Source organism: Lepidochelys olivacea (assembly GCF_965140295.1).
Source record: "Lepidochelys olivacea isolate rLepOli2 genome assembly, chromosome: 8".
Lineage (NCBI taxonomy): Eukaryota > Metazoa > Chordata > Testudines > Cheloniidae > Lepidochelys > Lepidochelys olivacea.
The window spans coordinates 42,143,924-42,163,888 of record NC_140418.1 but is presented as its reverse complement, the minus strand read 5'-3'; the positions used below and the strand labels follow the sequence as shown (position 1 = coordinate 42,163,888).

The window sequence follows — 19,965 nt, the reverse complement described above, 5'->3', positions numbered from 1 at the left end:
CTAGGGTAAAAATTGGGGATTGGTCCTGCTTTGAGCAGGGCATTGGACTAGATGCCCTATTCTTCTATGAAGAAGAACGTCCTTTTATTTGTTTTAAACCTGCTACCCATTAATTTCATTTGGTGACCCCTAGTTCTTATATTATGGGAACAAGTAAATAACTTTTCCTTATTCACTTTCTCCACACCACTCATGATTTTATATACCTCTATCATATCCCCCTTAGTCTCCTCTTTTCCAAGCTGAAAAGTCCTAGCCTCTTTAATCTCTCCTCATATGGGTCCTGTTCCAAACCCCTAATCATTTTAGTTGCCCTTTTCTGAACCTTTTCTAATGCCAGTATATCTTTTTTGAGATGAGGGGACCACATCTGTATGCAGTATTCAAGGTGTGGGCATACCATGGATTTATATAAGGGCAGTAAGATATTCTCTGTCTTATTCTCTATCCCTTTTTTAAATGATTCCTAACATCCAGTTTGCTTTTTTGACTGCCGCTGCACACTGTGTGGACGTCTTCAGAGAACTATCCATGATGACACCAAGATCTTTCTCCTGATTAGTTGTAGCTAAATTAGTCCTCATCATATTGTGTGTACAGTTGGGGTTATTTTTTCCAAAGTGCATTATTTTACATTTAACCATATTAAATTTCATTTGCCATTTTGTTGCCCAATCACTTCGTTTTGTGAGATCTTTTTGAAGTTCTTCACAGTCTGCTTTGATTTTGACTATCTTCAGCAATTTAGTATCATCTGCAAACTTTGCAACCTCACTGTTTACACCTTTCTCCAGTTCATTTATGAATAAGTTGAATAGGATTGGTCCTAGGACTGACCCTTGGGGAACACCACTAGTTACCCCTCTCCATTCTGAAAATTTACCGTTTATTCCTACACTTTGTTCCCTGTCTTTTAACCAGTTCTCAGTCCATGAAAAGATCTTCCCTCTTATCCCATGACAACTTAATTTACATAAGAGCCTTTGGTGAGGGACCTTGTCAAAGGCTTTCCGGAAATCTAAGTACACTATGTCCACTGGATCCCCCTTGTCCACATGTTTGTTGACCCCCTCAAAGAACTCTAATAGATTAGTAAGACATGATCTCCCTTGTCAGAAACCATGGTGACTATTGCACAACAATTTATGTTCTTCTACGTATCTGACAATTTGCCACTGAATGCATCCGATGAAGTGAGCTGTAGCTCACGAAAGCTTATGCTCAAATAAATTTGTTAGTCTCTAAGGTGCCACAAGTACTCTTATTCTTTACTATTGTTTACTATTGTTTCAACTAATTTGCCCGGTACTGACATTAGACTTACCGGTCTGTAATTGCCAGGATCACCTCTAGAGCCCATCTTAAATATTGGTGTTATCTTAGCTAACTTTCAGTCATTGGGTACAGTAGCTGATTTAAAGGACAGGTTACAAACCATAGTTAATAGTTCCACAATTTCACATTTGAGTTCTTTCAGAACTCTTGGGTGAATGCCATCTGGTCCTGGTGACTTGTTACTGTTAAGTTTCTCAATTAATTCCAAAAGCTCCTCTAGTCACACTTCAATCTGTGACAATTCCTCAGATTTGTCACCTACAAAAGACGACTCAGGTTTGGGAATTTCCCTAACATCCTCAGCCATGAAGACTGAAGCAAAGAATTCATTTAGTTTCTCTGTGATGACTTTATCGTCTTTAAGTGCTCCTTTTGTATCTCTATCGTCCAGGGGCCCCACTGGTTGTTTAGCAGGCTTCCTGCTTCTGATGAACTTAAAAAACATTTTGTTATTACCTTTTGAGTTTTTGGCTAGCTGTTCTTCAAACTTCTTTTTGGCTTTTCTTATTTTCCTCAGGGCAGACTGTCAAGGAACAGGGCACAAACAACTGGTTGTGTGTACTATAATTAGATTTCACTAACCAAGTAACAAGTGTGAACTCTTCAAGCCTTATAACAGCTTTAACAAGGAGTCACAGACATCCCCCTTGGGCACTCCAGTCTATCTTGCCTGCCAGGCAAACTTCCCTTTGTGATAGATGGTCCTTTACATCAAAAAAAATCACAGCAATATTCAGGTTACTCCCAGTCTCAAAGAACTCGTCACTTACCCCAAGTCGATTGCACCTTAGATCTCTTACCAAAGACAATGCTTGTAGCCAATCCTGTAATAAACGATCTAAAGATTTATTAACTAGGAAAAAGAAATTAGAGTTATTTACAAGTTTAAAGCAGGTAAACACACACACACACAGAAATGAGTTACAGTTTTAGATTGCAAAAGGTAATGGAAGCTGCTGTGATGTGCAGGGTCTGTATGTCCTTTAGGGCTAACCTAAGCTAAGCAGCTTGGGCATCCCTTGCTTATGCTTAGAAATATTGCCCCTCCAAATTGCAGGCAGCACACCAATACAGTGCCTCCAGGTCAGGGAATTTTATTCCATTCCCTCAGAGTTCAAACTGATGGAACAAGTGTCCATGTCTGTCTCTTCTCCATGGGTGTGTGTCTTTGTCCTTTGATATTTCTGAGTGGCTCATTTGGTTTCAGTGGGCCGTCTTGTGAAGTGCTGGCCCTGAACACACTAATTAATGCTTCTTTTCTGTTTGGTGAATTACACAATTATAGTGGTTTACATGCAAACACTCAATAGCATTGTATACCATGAGCTACAGATGTTGTAAGTGAGATCAATACATGCAGCATCCTACAAGCATTTCATAAGGTCTAAACACATTCTTATCAACTTAACATCTTTTTTAACCATGCTAACACACAGTGAGCCAGACTGGTTTCCAGCTATGCATTTGTCAGTGTTCAGTGAGGCCTGGGGGCCTTGGTATGAGCTGACACCTGGTCTGCCAGCATCACACAGGTTTTCTGGCAGAATATCCTATGGCAGAACTCGTAGCTTCTGCAACAGCCAACGTGGGAAAGGACATGCTTTATGACTGATGGAAACAGATGGACCAATCACATGCATAGGAGCTGCTCCCTGGCTCAGACCGGGGATGAAGCTGAGGGGCGGACTCTAGAAACTCCATGTATAGATAGGAAAATGTTGATTTATCTCCTGCTGCCTTATGGGAGGAACCCAGGGGTAGGCAGCCCTGATTGGAAGCAGAAATCAAGGGAGCAACTGGTAGTTGGCAGGAGACGTGAGCAAGGAGACAGGGCTGGCAGCGGGGGAGAAATGGAGGATGAGTGCTCCACTGTACCGGACAAGGGCCAGAACCCTGGATCAGAATCCTCTAAGTCTTGGAGATGTTCAGACTGCATCTGGGCCTCTCCCATGCATCTCTGCTCCATGTACATTGAACTGCACAGTACTGCTCCTTCACAGCAGTGACAATTTCATACTCCCACTGTCCTGCTAATGTCTTCTACTGCTTCTTTTATCTCCCCATTCAGCTGCTGCTCTGGGGCTGAAGTAACCTGCCGTGATGATCTCCACTCCCAGGATGCCCCTCCTACTGCTGCTGCTCCACATCCCAAGTGCTGCCAAAGCTCAGGTTAATCCAGGTAAGCAAAATGAAGGCCAGCCTGTTGCAATTCCAGCAAAGCAGCTGCCCCAGAGATTATTTTAATTGGCTGTGCTCCTGCCAGCCAGAGGCCAAGGCTCATTAATCTTCTTCCTCCATAACAGACGGGTCACCCCGTTTCCAGGAACTCAGACTTTTCAAATACAGAGAATGAAAGTGTCTTTTTGAAACTCTGCATCAACACCTGCCCAGAATGAGGATGGGCAGTGCTGGTTTACAGTGGCTTTGTTAAAGCCTGGTGTAACCCTTTAATCTCACAGTACTGCTGTCTCCCGTCATCCCACAGCACTGTGTTCCTGGCCCTAGTGATTATAAGATTGTTCTTCCCAGCCAATCTTACAACCATGGCCCCACTGAGGACAATGGCAAAGCCCCCACTGACTACAGTGGGGTCAGGATTTCAGCCCCTCTTCCACCAGGAGACTTAGCATAGTAGCTTTCTAGGGTTTTCCTCTCTGGAATGTGAGGAGTGTTTAGTGTTCCTGAAAGGGAGGGGCCTGATGCCAATAGCCAGTCAGAGACAGGACCCAGTGCATCTTGGTCCTGCCCTGCAACCCACTGTGATAACAACAATTACACCTAACTCTTGTCATCAGTGGCTCTCAAAGTGCTTTACAAATGGAGTAAGTATCATTCACTCATCCCATTTGACAGATGGAGAAATGGAGGTATAGAGCAGGGCAGTGATTTGCCCAGGGTCACCCAGTAGGCTAGGGGTACAGCTGGGACTAGAACCCAGGTCTCCTGAGTCCCAGTGCACTGCTCTACCCCTAGACTATACTGCCTCATGTACCTTAGCTGTGACCCACAGTTACACAGTCCTTGATGAGTTTCAGCTATTCCAGTGTTGCCTCTTCAACAGTTCAGCAAGGGTACCTTGGTTGTAGCTTGCAAAGGGCCTGCTATTTTAATCCAGTGCTACTCTAGTGCCAAAGTACATCCATCCTGAACTGCAGCATCCCCTGGGCCCTCCTGCAGCTCTGCCAATGCAGAGTCCTGGCTCTCCTAAGTAGGGACACTTGTTCCTGAGGGGTGTTAGATCTGTGCATGCATGGGGAGGAGGTTGATCTCACTGAGCATGTTTGGCTTGTGATTATCTGTGGTTTCATGTGAAACCTGGGCCTTTGAGTGGAGGCCTTTCTATGTTTTGTTCCCAATTGGTCCAGTTTTATTTTGAGTTTGATGAGAGCAAGGAAAATTGTACTGGGAATTATTTTTTTTTCCTGGTCCGAGGTGCTTTTTTTGGCCATCCCTAGCTGTAGCAAACTAAGACTTGCTTTATAAAATCTCTGACAGATGCCTGGCCCTTATGCAGAGCCAGAGGCTTTTGAAGTCTTTTTTAAAAATTGGTACAAGCAAGAAAAGAACATCAAAAAGTGATTTCTCCACATAGAATCATAGAATATCAGGGTTGGAAGGGACCTCAGGAGATCATCTAGTCCAACCCCCTGCTCAAAGCAGGACCAATCCCCAATTTTTGCCCCAGATCCCTAAATGGCCCCCTCAAGGATTGAACTCACAACCCTGGGTTTAGCAGGCCAATGCTCAAACCACTGAGCTATCCCTCCCCCCCAAACTCATGAACTCTAATGAGTAAAAAGAAAAGGAGTACTTGTGGCACCCCAGAGACCAACCAATTTATCTGAGCATAAGCTCTCGTGAGCTACAGCTCACTTCGTCGGATGCATTCAGTGGAAAATACAGTGAGGAGATTTATATACACACAGAACATGAAAAAATGGGTGTTTATCATGCACACTGTAAGGAGAGGTTTCAGAGTAACAGCTGTGTTAGTCTGTATTCGCAAAAAGAAAAGGAGTACTAATTGGTTAGTCGCTAAGGTGCCACAAGTACTCCTTTTCTTTTACTGTAAGGAGAGTGATCACTTAAGATGAGCTATTACCAGCAGGAGAGTGGGGGGCGGAGGGAGAAAACCCTTGCTCAACCCCTTGGTGCATTCATGGAAGCAGAATCTCTAGACCCTTTGGCCGTGGTAGAGGAACTGGTACATATCAAGGGGTTACAGTTGGTTTCCACTGTGACCCAATCAAGTTCAAGGCCCAGGGCCATCAGGAAGGAAAAGTTTGCTGGATTTCTCCATGGACTATGCACAACATCATACTGATTCCAAAGGAGTCGATCCCGTTTCACTGGAAGACTTCTATCAGACATAGGTTTGGCCTTGTCTGGCCTGGACAGTCATTGTACTGGACTGGAGCCAAAGTAGCTGAGCAGATCTCAAAGGAACAACCCTACAAGGGCTTCCTACTGGCTTTCAGTGTGATCTGCTCTGCTATCACAAGTTAAACAGGTTCAGGTTTGGTCAGTATTGGATAGAAAACCTCCAAGGAGAACTCAGGGGCTACTAGAAATGGTTCTGGTGATTCAGCAGATGCTGCTCTTTACTGGACACGGTGCTAGGGGCCAGCTGTGCTGCTTGCTGTCTTTTGGACGAGACGTGACACTGATGATCTGTAGTCCCCTGTGGCCATCAAAAGTATTATAGAGATCAGCCTGGGCATTTAGACCAGGACACACTAATTAGATTATGCCGTGCAAAATTCCCTCTGTCCCTATAGCCAAGGTCCCCAAACTGTGGGCGCATCCCCTAGGGGGCCATGGATGAACATCCAAGGGTGCGCAGCAGAGCCGGACCAGCCCCCATGGGGGGCAGGGAGTGCCACCCAGTCCCTCCCCACCCCCAGCTTTGCTCCAGTCCCACCCCCAGCTGCGTCCCCATCCCTGCTTCCAGCCTCGGCCGCAGCTCTGTTACCAGCCTGGGGCTGAGGCTGGGAGCGAGCTACCCCAGGCTGCGGGCCCGGCTGTTGCCCCACATGGCAGCCCAGCTGCGGCTCTGCTACCACCCCTGCCCTCAGCCTTGGCCCCTGGCTGTGGCCCGCTTCCGGCCACAGACCTACCCCCACCTGTGGCCCCAGCCTCTGCCCCTTACTCCAGTCTGCATCGCCCCCCCGGAGCTGGGGCGCTGTTCCTGGCCCCAGCAGGTTGGGGGTGGGAGGGCATGGACATTAATAAGGGGGGGGTGGAACCCTCAAAAGTTTGGGGACCACTGCTCTATAGAGAACAAATGTTTAATCCTGGGCTGTCAGTCTAGCAGAGGAAGGTAAAACATGAGCCTATGGCTGGAAGGTGAAGCTAGACAAATTCAGACTGGAAATAAGGTGAAAATCTTTACCAGTGAGAGTAACTAACCATTAGAACAACTTAGCAAGGGTCATGGTGGATTCTCCGTCACTGAAAATGTTTAAATCAAGATTGGGTGTTTTTCTAAAGCTCTGCTCTAGGAATTGTTTTGAGGAATTTCTCTGGTCCGTGCCATACGGGAGGTCAGACTGGATGATCACACTGGCCCCGGAATTGATGCACTTTCACTTCCTTTCAAAAGTGGTTAGTCATGTGGCATTGCTATGTGCTGTAAACCAGCTGCTCCCTCCCACCCCAGCAGTGGCTGTATTTCAGTGGTGAGTAATGAGTTCTGCAAAGTGTTTGTGTTGGGATCGTTTGGATTGCAATACCTTACAGTATAGAAATACAGTGTATCAAGGTGAAACAGCCCTGGGTCAGACTGAATCACAGTCCATTACTTCCATTTCCATTGAAGCTCATGGCGATTCACAGATGCAAAACCACTGTAAGAGGAGAGCCAGTCCATATGTCTTCCCTGCTGGTGTAGGCTGGAACTCAGCTGACCCGTGGGCCATTGCTGGGACAGCGTAGTGTAGGGGCAAAGGGCATCAGAGTCTAATGTTCAAATACAGCAAAATGTAAGTGAATTATGGACTTTAGCCCATGACCAAGATCAGGCTGGTGACGGGCTGGGGAGAACAGGTCATGTGGCTGGAGACCTGGGCAACTTGGTCTGCACTGCACCTTTGCTCAATGGGCTGGTGCTGACTTGCATTAGACGCTGGCCAGTCTGGAGCCCAGCGTTAGAGGGAGATGTGGCTCATTGGGCACGGATTGGCTTAGTCTAGGTGAGCTCTGCATTCAGCTTCCAGTCCTGCGGCTGGCAGAGCTGTTGGGGAAGAGCATCCCATCCCAGGGGAGGGGAGGCGATGTCTTCAACTGTCCAGTTAGCAAGCTACCCTGACCTGCCTACGAGCAGCAGCAGGTAAGAGGGGAAGATGAGATAGGAGGCAAGCAGGTTAGCTGACCAAGTTGCAGAGGAAGCCATGGGCAGAAGGTAGGAGGTGAAAAAGCCCAGAACGCAACACTGTAAGGTGGTGGCTCAGGTGGGAGCAAGAGCATTTTGTGCTGTGGTGCCCGTCGGCATCATTGTCCATCTGACATCTCGCTGGTTGCTGAGGGTGAAGACAGGACACTGGGGAGCTGCGTTTGCCACTAGTGAGGGCTCCGGCTGGGGTCCAGGCTCTGGGGTGGGGCTGGGGATGAGGGTTTTGGGGTGAAGGAAGGGGCTTCAGGCTGGGGCAGGAGGTTGCGGTGCTGGGGGGAGGTGAGGGCTCCAGGAGCGAGTTCGGGTGTGGGAGGGAACTCTGGGCTGGGGCAGGGGGTTGGGGTGCAGGATGGGGTTTGGTGTGCAGGGTCCCAGCAGCACTTACTGCGATGGCCCCCAAGAAGTGGGCCGCCAGGTCCCTGCAGCCCTTAGGCCAATGGGCGGACAGGTAAGCTCAGCACGCTGCCCTTGTGCTTGCAGGTGCCGCCCCCACAGCTCCCATTGGTCGTGGTTCCCGGCCAATGGGAGCTGCGGAGCCAGCCCTTGGAGCGGGGGCAGTGCGTGGAGCCTTCCTGGCTGCCCATGTGTCTAGGGGCTGCAGGTACCTGGTGGCCGCTTCCAGGAGCCACGGGGAGCTAGGGCAGTCAGGGAGCCTGCCTTAGTCCCAGGCCCCTGCTGCACCACCAACCAGACTTTTAATGGGTCCCTTTTCGCCAGGGTATCTTTTTGACCAGGTGTTCCGGTCGAAAACCAGACACCTGGCAACTCTAGCTATACCCAGTGCCCCAGCGCATGGCTGGACAGGGAGCAGAGACAGAGATGCCATGGGGGTCTGCTGGAGACTCCACTCTTGCTACTGATTTGACATGGCAGGCTCTTTCTCAGATACAGTAGTGATGGGCTGTAGAATAATGCCCCCAAGACAGAATGCTACCAAGCCTTCCAATGTGCCTATAACAGACTGATATCCAGACCCCGGAGGCCAGCTTCATTGTCTGTCTGTCTCTGCAGGCCCCCAGCTCCCCCACATCAGTGGGTCTCCAGCCCAACTCCACAAGCTGCAGCTGACTCCTGCTCACTGCTGGGGCTGTAAGCCATTAGGCAGTCCCGCCTCCTGCTGCGTGTAGTCCAGCCCAGGAGCCTGGCAGGGTTCCCATGGGTGTTTTTCACCAGCTAAACTAAAGCCAAACCTCTTTCTGTGCCCTGTGTGGCTGCTTTGCATCAGATGTCACAAAACCAGGAGGAGGAGCAAGCACCCAAAGAGCAGAACTACAGTGCAGACGGAGCTGCCTGGAGCCAGGAGCAGGCCAGGCAAGGAAGGGAGAGAGGATCAATAAGATAAAAGTTGTGCACCAAGAAGGAGAGATCAAGAGCTCAGATCCCAAGTGGGGTGACCTTAGAGCACCCCCATGTACCACACTCACTCTGGTTTGTCTTGTCTTAATACTGAACAAAGACTGCTGCTGTCCAAGGAGGTTGTGGGGCTAGATGGGGAGCAGAGGTACTCACAGAATGGTCTTTCTTTGAAGGTCTCGTCCCCAGTATGAGGATGTCTGAGAATCCCTAATGGAGCATGCCTCTGGGTGCAGGTCCCTGCTGCACAGAGGTGCCCTCTGCTACCGGTGCCATGCAGAACAGGTTATCTTGCAAACTAAGCCCTCTTCTAAACCTTTCTCCCCACATAGGACTCTACTGGGGACCCCCATTGGACACAGGGCACATACACGGTGCTGCCAGGTCAGACCATTTATCACAAGTCTTGCCATATTTGGTGTTTTCCTTTAAGATCCCAGCTCCTGGACTCAGGGCATTCAGTGAGAATCTCAGCTTTCATTAGCAAAATTAAGTTTCTATCCCTCTTGGTTGTGGTAGGGTTGCCAACTTTCTAATCGCACAAAATTGAACACCCTAGCCCTGCCCCTTCCCCAAGGCCCTGACCCTGCTCGCTACATTTCTCCTCCCTTGGTGGCTTGCTCTCCCCCACCCTCACTCACTTTCACTGGACTGCAGCAGGGGGTTGGGATGCAGGAGGGGGTGAAGTCTCTAACTGGGGGTGCAGGCTTCAGGTGGGACCACAGATGAGGGGTTCAGGGTGCAAGAGGGGGCTCTGGGCTTGGACAGGGAGTTGGAGTGTGGGAGAGGGTGGGGGCTCTGGCTGGGGGTGCAGGCTCTGAGGCGAGGCCGGGCATGAGGGGTTTGGAATGCAGGAGGGGGTTCTGGGTTGTGGGGGGGCTCAGGGCCAGGGCAGGGGGTTGGGGCTCGGGATTGGGGTGCCGGCTTACCTTGGGTGGCTCCCGGTCAGCTGCTCCCCAGAAGCGGCCAGCAGGTCTGGCTCCTAGGCAGGGGGGTCCATGAGGCTCTGTGTGCTCTCTTGTCCCATAGGCACCTCCCCCACAGCTCACATTAGCTGCTATTCCCAGCCAATGGGAGTGTAGAGCCAGTGCTCAGAGTGGGGACAGTGCACGGAGCCCCGTGGTCCCCCTGCCAGAAGCCGGACCTGCTGCTGGCCACTTCTGGGGTGCAGCACGTAGCCAGGACAGGTAGGGACTAACCTGTCTTAGACCCGCAGCACTATTGACCAGACTTTTAACTGGAAGAAAACCAGACACCTGGCAACCCTAGGTTGTGGAGAAAAGGTGGAAATCAAGACCCGAGTGTTAGCTAACAGCTCAAAGACCGGAAGGCAAAGAGATACTGCAACATTCATTCTTATGTTTTGAAATCTCAAGACTTTTGGAGGATTTTTGAATATCTGGGGTTGGCAAGGCTGCAGAAGAACACCTGGTTGTCTCCTTTTGGAATGCAGGGCATGTATAACCCATATACCAACACATAGATTTCTCTGCCCAGCCCACAACGCTTTGCTTTGAATGCACTAGCTAAAATCAGCAAAAAACCTGGTTCACCTGCTTCTGGGCCTCTCAGTGGTTTTCCCTCCTCTGGAGAGGTCCTGGGATTGTAAATGGTCCCGTGGCTCCAGGTGGAGCGCGGCATGCTGGAATTTGTAGTCCCTGCAGGCCCCAGATGGGGGTAGCTGCTCGCTGTGTGGTAGGAGTCTGTGGGCCACTTTGGCCCGTTTGCTGCATCCTTGCCTCTGGCTTTGGCCTGTGTGTGTGTTTCCTTGGATGGAGCTTAGTGGGCTGGAGCCAGTGGCGAGACAGTAAACAGCAGGGAACAAGCCACTCTTTCAGGAGCTGGCCTGGCAGCGAGGCGTGACAAATAGCTCTTGGGGAATTAGCTGCTGCTGCACATGGGCTACAGCGGGTGCCAAGCCACAGCCATGGCCGCGGCACTGGGTGCTCCTCCACTCCCAGACTGAGGAGGAATCAGCCTGCGGAAGGAAGAGAGAGGAAACGAATCAGCTGCTTGGTGGGAAGCCTGAAGGTGCTGCCTGCTGCAGGTTTATGGGGTTTGAACTGAATGCTATGGTGGGAGGGGATGCGGGAGGCTGCTTGCTTGGCCTGGTTTTATCCTGTGTTTCTTTAGGGCAGGTGGGAAAGAAACGCAGAGTCCATTAAAGCAAAAGGAACAAGTTCCCTTTTCCAAGTGAATTTCTCCCTGGTAAACCATGCTGGAGCGAGACTGAAAACGCCTGTGTGTCCATGACAGGAGCAGCACCAGTTTACCCGTACTCTCTCTCACTCACACAAACTACACCTCAAGGAGTGACGAGTACTTCATGGCCAGTTCAGTCATTGTCTTCTTTCCTGATAGCACTGGCTGCAATGGTGTGCTGGTGGATGCCTGTCCCAATAGAAGGGGAATTAGACCCTGCCCCCTCTGTTCATTTCACACCAGCCACTGAATGACCATCTGATGGGAGCGGCCTTTGTCATGGGCCTGGGCTTGATTCAGATCAAGGGTCTAGAAGTGTATAGCTTTTAACGCCATAAAGGAGCACTGCAATCCTCGAGTCTGACCTGCATAGCACAGGCCAGAGACCCTCCCCGGGATTCCTATAGTCAGCCCAAAAAGTTGATAGTGGAGCTAGAGCTGATCCTAAGGTATCCGGTCTTTACTCAGAAATTGCAAATGATTACTCAGATACTTTTGGAAAAACCTACCTACCCTTTGAGTGAGGGGGATTCATCACACCTCTGGGGAATTTGTTCCAGTGGTGAATTAGCCTCACTGTTAAAAATCTGCACCATATTTCCAGAAAGAACTCTGCTGACTTCCACTTCCAGCCCCTGGATCTTGTTCTGCCTTTGTCTGCTAAATTGAAGAGCCCTCTGCTCTCAGAAATCTCTTCCCTGTATATGGATGTCTACTCTAGACTTTGATCAAGTTGCTTTTAATTCCTATTCAATGAGCTTCTTTAGCCTCTCACTGTGAGGTGGGTTTTCCAGATCTCAAATAATTCTTGTGGTGCTTCTCTGAACCCTCTCCAATTTTTCAACATCCTTTTTCAAGTATGGCTGCTAAAACGGGGCCCAGGATCCAGTATTGATCTCACCTGGGTATCATTGGGATCACTCAATGAAGACCTGTTGCATGAATTTAGACGGAAAGATACACGGCCAAATAGTGTTAACAGGACTAACCATCCAACATTAAACAGTTTTAAACAAGGTTTGGGGTTTGGTGTGCAGAGACCTCAGCATGCTTAGTACCATGGCACAAACACCATTAAATGTCCCTTTAAACCTGATATTAAGAAACAGAAAAGAAGGAAAAGTTATTTAATACTTTACATTTCAAATTAATTAAGGCTTTCATTTTAACAACAGCCCTTGTTCCCTTTCCCATTAGCAGAAAAGGGTTTTTAAAGGAAATATCCCCTTGTTTGACAGTCTCTTAGGTCGTGTTAAAATGATGATAATTGTTCTTTTTGGGGAAAAGGGAAGAAGTTAGTTGAAATGGGCTCGAACTATTGTTAAAATCGGATCTGTTTCTTACAAGACAAAATGAAACAAACACACACAGAAGGGGAGAGAAAAGAACAGAAAAGATAGAAAATGAAGCTTCTGGTGCTGACTCTCACTTGCAGCCTCACTGTTGGAAAAACACAGACCCAGCCCATGGACTTATCAGCCACTCCAAGACCTGGCAAACTTATACCAGCGTTAGGCTGTTTAGGACTCTGCTTTTAGTTGCCTCTTTATGGTCACAGGCTCACAGCAGTGTTGCAAAATATAAGAATAGTCATACTGGGTCAGACCAAAGGACCATCTAGTCCAATATCCTGTCTTCCGACAATGGCCAATACCAGTTGCCCCAGAGGGAATGAACAAAACACGTAATCATCAAGTGATCCATCCCCTGTCATCCAGTCCCAGCTTCTGGCAGTCTTGGCTGGCCAAGTCAGACTCTTATTAGACAGAGGCAAAAGGAGAGAGATAGGAAAGAGGAGAAATAAGGTAGGGAAGGAAACGGCCACAATGGAGCAGGGAGGAGTGAAAATTTCACATGCCAGCTGGTGGTTGGGATTCAGCTGGAGCTGGTAGGGGTGGCGATGTCATCTGGGTTCCTCTCTCTGGCCCGGTCTGGTCAGGACACCAGTTTGGGTCAGGATGACAAAGATCTGGGGCCCAGGAGATGGTGGGGGTGGCAGCCATGATGGTGAAGCTCACTCCAGTAGCCAATTTGTCTCCTCAAAGTCTCTTTGTAAGGACCCCAAAGGCAGTGGTGAGTGTAACAGCCACTCGTTATTTCAGCCACCAATTAAGACTAATATTCAACACACCAACTTTGGTTAATTAATTTCCAGACCCACATTTTTCTTGTTTACCAGGCATGATCTTAACACAGTCCTTGAGCTGGGCTAGGAGGCCTTTCTGTTTGGACTCAGTCACGCTGTCTCCCCTTCACACCTTTTCTATCAACATTTATTGTTCTAGTTCATAAACTATCACAATAACCTTACACTCACTCTAGGGTTACCAACTTTCATTGGTCGTATTCTTGGAGGTTTCATTGTATGACTTAATCTTCAATTAAAGATTAAATTTTAATTCCTGGAGACTCCAGACAATCCTGGAGGGTTGGCAACAATAACTCACTCTCTACCAGTGAGCTCATAGTTAGAGTAAATGTGTAGGTCCAATTATCACAACAGCTCTCTGCTCAAAAGGGGAAACCAAAAGTTTGGCTGTGTAAGGAATGGGAGGGATAATAATACAGAAGATACTGTAATGCTTTGATATCGCTCAGGTTTCAGAGTAGCAGCCGTGTTAGTCTGTATTCACAAAAAGAAAAGGAGTACTTGTGGCACCTTAGAGACTAACAAATTTATTTGAGCATAAGCTTTCGTGAGCTACAGCTCACTTCATCGGATACTTTCAGTGGGAAATACAATGGGGAGATTTATATACATAGAGAACATGAAACAATGGGAGTTACCATACACACTGTAACAAGAGTGATTACTTAAAGTGACCTATTACCAGCAGGAGAGCGGGGGGGGGGGGACTTTTGTAGCGATAATCAAGGTGGGCCATTTCCAGCAGTTGACAAGAACGTGTGAGGAACAGTGGGGGGTGGGGTGGGGAATAAACATGGGGAAATAGTTTTACTTTGTGTAATGACCCATCCACTCCCAGTCTCTATTCAAGCCTAAGGGTATGTCTACACTACGAAATTATATCGAATTTATAGAAGTCGGTTTTTTAGAAATCGTTTTTATGTATTCGAGTGTGTGTGTCCCCACAGAAAATGCTCTAAGTGCATTAAGTGCATTAACTCGGCGGAGTGCTTCCACAGTACCGAGGCTAGAGTCGACTTCCGGAGCGTTGCACTGAGGGTAGCTATCCCAAAGTTCCTGCAGTCTCTGCTGCCCATTGCAATTCTGGGTTGAGATCCCAATGCCTGATGGGGCTAAAACATTGTCGCGGTGGTTCTGGGTACACATTGTCAGGCCCCCGTTCCCTCCCTCCCTCCGTGAAAGCAAGGGCAGACAATTGTTTCGCGCCTTTTTTCCTGAGTTACCTGTGCAGACGCCATACCATGGCAAGCATGGAGCCCGCTCAGGTAACCATCACCGTATGACTCCTGGGTGCTGGCAGACGTGGTACTGCATTGCTACACAGCAGCAGTAACCCATTGCCTTGTGGCAGCAGATGGTACAGTAGGACTGGTAGCCGTCATCGTCATGTCCGAGGTGCTCCTGGCCACATTAGGGACTACATTAGAAATGACTTGACCAGGTCATTCTCTTTAGTCCTGCAGTCAGTCCTATTGAACCATCTTATGGTGAGCAGGCAGGCGATATGGATTGCTAGCAGTCCTATTGTACCATCTTCTGCCAGGCAGGCAAGAGATGAGGATGGCTAGCAGTCCTATTGTACCATCTTCTGCCGAGCAGCCATGAGATGTGGATGGCTTGCAGTCCTTCTGCACCGTCTGCTGCCAGTCAAAGATGTAAAAGATAGATGGAGTGGATCAAAACAAGAAAGAGACCAGATTTGTTTTGTACTCATTTGCTCCCCCTCCCCGTCTAGGAGACTCATTCCTCTAGGTCACACTGCAGTCACTCACAGAGAAGGTGCAGTGAGGTAAATCTAGCCATGTATCAGTCAGAGGCCAGACGAACCTGCTTGTTCCAATAAGAACAATTACTTAGGTGCACCATTTCTTATTGGAGCCCTTCTTGAAATGCCTGAAATTTCCTGCCTGAAATACTCCTTGATGTTAAGCCACCCCTTTGTTGATTTTAATTCCCTGTAAGCCATGTCGTCAGTTGCCCCTCCCTCCGTCAGAGCAATGGCAGACAATCGTTCCACGCCTTTTTTCTGTGCAGACGCCATACCACAGCAAGCATGGAGCCCGCTCAGCTCACTTTGGCAATTAGGAGCACATTAAACACCACACGCATTATCCAGCAGTATATGCGGCACCAGAACCTGGCAAAGCGATACCGGGTGAGTAGGCGACGTCAGCACGGTCACGTGAGTGATGAGGACATGGACACAGGCTTCTCTCAAAGCACGGGCCCTGGCAATGTGGGCATCATGGTGCTAATGGGGCAGGTTCATGCGGTGGAACGCTGATTCTGGACTCAGGAAACAAGCATGGACTGGTGGGACCGCATAGTGTTGCAGGTCTGGGATGATTCCCAGTGGCTATGAAAATTTTGCATGCGTAAGGGCACTGTCATGGAACTTTGTGACTTGCCTTCCCCTGCCCTGAGGCACAAGAATACCAAGATGAGAGCAGCCCCCACAGTTGAGAAGCGAGTGGCAATAGCTCTGTGGAAGCCTGCAACGTCACACAGCTACTGGTCAGTCAGGAATCAATTTGGAGTGGGCAAATCTACTGTGGGGGCTGCTGTGATGAAAGTAGCTCACGCAATCAAAGATCTGCTGACATCAAGGTTAGTGACCCTGGGAAATGTGCAGGTCATGGTGGATGGCTTTGCTGCAATGGGATTCCCTAACTGTGGTGGGGCCGTAGACGGAACCCGTATCCCTATCTTGGCACTGGAGCACCAAGCCGGCGAGTACATAAACCGCAAGGGGTACTTTTCGATAGTGCTGCAAGCTCTGGTGGATCACAAGGGATGTTTCACTGACATCAATGTGGGATGGCCGGGAAAGGTACATGACGCTCGCATCTTCAGGAACTCTGGTCTGTTTCAAAAGCTGCAGGAAGGGACTTTATTCCCAGACCAGAAAATAACGGTTGGGGATGTTGAAATGCCTATAGTTATCCTTGGGGACCCAGCCTACCCCTTAATGCCATGGCTCATGAAGCCGTACACAGGCAGCCTGGACAATAGTCAGGAGCTGTTCAACTACAGGCTGAGCAAGTGCAGAATGGTGGTAGAATGTGCATTTGGACGTTTAAAAGAGCGCTGGCGCAGTTTACTGACTCGCTTAGACCTCAGCGAAACCAATATTCCCACTGTTATTACTGCTTGCTGTGCGCTCCACAGTATCTGTGAGAGTAAGGGGGAGATGTTTATGGCGGGGTGGGAGGTTGAGGCAAATCGCCTGGCTGCTGGTTATGCATAGCCAGACACTAGGGCATTAGAAGAGCACAGGAGGGCGCGGCGCGCATCAGAGAAGCTTTGAAAACCAGTTTCATGACTGGACAGGCTACGGTGTGAAAGTTCTGTTTGTTTCTCCTTGATGAAACCCCCCACCCCTTGGTTCACTCTACTTCCCTGTAAGCTAACCACCCTCCCCACTTCCCTTCGATCACCACTTGCAGAGGCAATAAAGTCATTGTTGCTTCACATTCATGCATTCTTTATTCATTCATCACACAAATAGGGGGATAACTACCAAGGTAGCCCAGGAGGGGTGGTGGAGGAGGGAAGGACAAGGCCACACAGCACTTTAAAAGATTAAAACTTTAAAACTTATTGAATGCCAGCCTTCTGTTGCTTGGGCAATCCTCTGGGGTGGAGTGGCTGGGTGGCCAGAGGCTCCCCCACCGCGTTCTTGGGCATCTGGGTGAGGAGGCTATGGAACTTGGGGAGGAGGGCAGTTGGTTACACAGGGGCTGTAGCGGCAGTCTGTGCTCCTGCTGCCTTTCCTGCAGCTCAACCATGTGCTGGAGCGTACTGGTTTGATCCTCCAGCAGCCTCAGCATTGAATCCTGCCTCCTCTCATCACGCTACCGCCACCTTTCAGCTTCACCCCTCTCTTCAGCCCACCACTTACTCTCTTCAGCCTGCCACCTCTCCTCCTGGTCATTTTGTGCTTTCCTGCACTCTGACATTGTCTGCCTCCACGCATTCGTCTGTGCTCTGTCAGTGTGGGAGGACAGCATGAGCTCAGAGCTGTGGAGGGATAGCTCAGTGGTTTGAGCACTGGCCTGCTAAACCCAGGGTTGTGAGTTCAATCCTTGAGGGGGCCATTTAGGGATCGGGGCAAAAATTGGGGATTGGTCCTGCTTTGAGCGGGGGGTTGGACTAGATGACCTCCTGAGGTCCCTTCCAACCCTGATATTCTATGATTCAGAGAACATTTCATCACGAGTGCATTTTTTTTGCCTTCTAATCTTCACTAGCCTCTGGGAAGGGAAGAACCTGTGATCCTTGGGGGGTACTGGCTCCAGGTCCAGGGTGAGAAACAGTTCCTCGCTGTCAGGAAAAATGGTTTCTCTGCTTGCTTGCTGTGAGCTATCTACAACCTCATCATCATCATCTTCCTCGTCCCCAAAACCTGCTTCCGTGTTGCCTCCATCTCCATTGAAGGAGTCAAAGAACACGGCTGGGGTAGTGGTGGCTGAACCCCCTAAAATGGCATGCAGCTCATCATAGAAGCGGCATGTTTGGGGATCTGATCTGGAGCGGCCGTTCGCCTCTCTGATTTTCTGGTAGGCTTGCCTCAGCTCCTTAAGTTTCACGTGGCACTTCTTCGGGTCCCTGTTATGGCCTCTGTCCTTCATGCCCTGGGAGATTTTGACAAACGTTTTGGCATTTCGAAAACTGGAACAGAGTTCTGATAGCACGGATTCCTCTCTCCATACAGCGATCAGATCCCGTACCTCCCGTTCGGTCCATGCTGGAGCTCTTTTGCGATTCTGGGACTCCATCATGGTCACCTCTGCTGATGAGCTCTGCATGGTCACCTGCAGCTTGCCACGCTGGCCAAACAGGAAATTGAAATTCAAAAGTTCGCGGACCTTTTCCTGTCTACCTGGCCAGTGCATCTGAGTTGAGAGTGCTGTCCAGAGCAGTCACAATGGAGCACTCTGGGATAGCTCCCGGAGGCCAATACTGTCTAATTGCATCCACAGTACCCCAAATTCGACCCAGCAAGGCTGATTTCAGCGCTAATCCCCTTGTTGGGGGTGGAGTCAGGAAATTGATTTTAAGAGCCCTTTAAGTCGAAAAAAAGGGCTTCATCGTGTGGACGGGTGCAGGGTTAAATCGATTTAACGCTGCTAAATTCGACCTCAGCTCCTAGTGTGGACCAGGGCTGATTCAAACCTGATAAAAGGCACAGTATGCAGTTAGCCTGTGGTGTTCTCTGCCATACGATCATTTTGACACCAAGAGCTTAGCAAAGTTCAGAAAAAGGATTGGGCACTTATATAGATAAAGAGAACATCAGAGTTAGAATTGTAACATCAGAGTTAGAACTGCTGACCCTCCAAGAGTTTTTAAAGGGATTTAAATCATCTACCTACTGGAGCTCAGAAGGAAGTTTCCTCCCTGGTAAGTATCCTATAAACTGTCTACTGCAACATTTCTTGCACCTTTCTCTGATGCACTGGCCACAGTCAGAGACAGGATCCTGGATGGCTCACAATGGCAATTCCTATGCTCACCAGTGCCATATATAGAGGTGTGAAAGGTGACCTTCCCCAGCAGTGCTGCCTAGTGGTTATGTTGTCCTCCTCCCTGATGGTCCTCTTTCTTCTACCACTCCATCCTGTGGGATCTGTCCCTTTGTTTGTGGCTCAGTCCTTCTGACCTGCTCTGCTTCCCCTTTTAAACTCCACCTCCTGTTTGTGCTGGCTTTGCATATAAGAACATAAGAACATAAGAATGGCCCTACTAGGTCAGACCAAAAGTCCAGCTAGCCCAGTACCCTGTCTTCTGACAGTGGCCAGTGCCAGGTGTCCCAGAGGGAATGAACAGAACAGGTAATCATCAAGTGATCCATCCCCTGTCGCTCATTCCCAGCTTCTGGCAAACAGAGGGCAGGGACACCATTCCTGCCCATCCTGGCTAATAGCCATTGATGGACCTATCCTCCATGAATTTATCTAGTTCTTTTTTGAACCCTGTTATGATCTTGGACATCACAACATCCTCTGGCAAGGAGTTCCACAGGTTGACTGTGTGTTGTGTGAAGAAATACTTCCTTTTATTTGTTTTAAACCTGCTGCCTATTAATTTCATTTGGTGACCTCTAGTTCTTGTGTTATGAGAAGTAGTAAACAACACTTCCTTATCTACTTTCTCTACACCAGTCATGATTTTATAGACGTCAATCATATCTCTGTTTAGCCATTTCTTTTCCAAGCTGAAAAGTCCCAGTCTTTTTAATCTCTCCTCATAAAGAAGCCATTCCATACCCCTAATCATTTTTGTTGCCCTTTTCTGAACCTTTTCCAATTCAAATATATCTTTTTTGAGATGGGGCGACCACATCTGCACACAGTATTCAAAATGTGGGCGTACCATGGATTTATATAGAGGCAACATGATATTTTCTGTCCTATTATCTATCCCTTTCTTAATTATTCCCAGCATTCTGTTCACTTTTTTGACTGCCTCTGCACATTGAGTGGATGTTTTCAGAGAATTATCCACAATGACTCTAAGGTCTCTTTCTTGAGTG

General features: G+C 48.7%; 1 protein-coding gene across 1 annotated transcript in view; it reads left to right on the top strand.

Moving 5' to 3' along the window:
• Positions 1 to 19,965, top strand: part of DDR2 (discoidin domain receptor tyrosine kinase 2) — a 140,699-nt gene that overhangs the window by 55,547 nt on the left and 65,187 nt on the right. The window contains exon 2 of the mRNA XM_084636676.1: positions 3,404 to 3,514. Within this exon, the coding sequence (XP_084492802.1) occupies positions 3,436 to 3,514 (79 nt within the window). The 5' untranslated portion in view covers positions 3,404 to 3,435. The remainder of the gene's footprint in view (positions 1 to 3,403; positions 3,515 to 19,965) is intronic.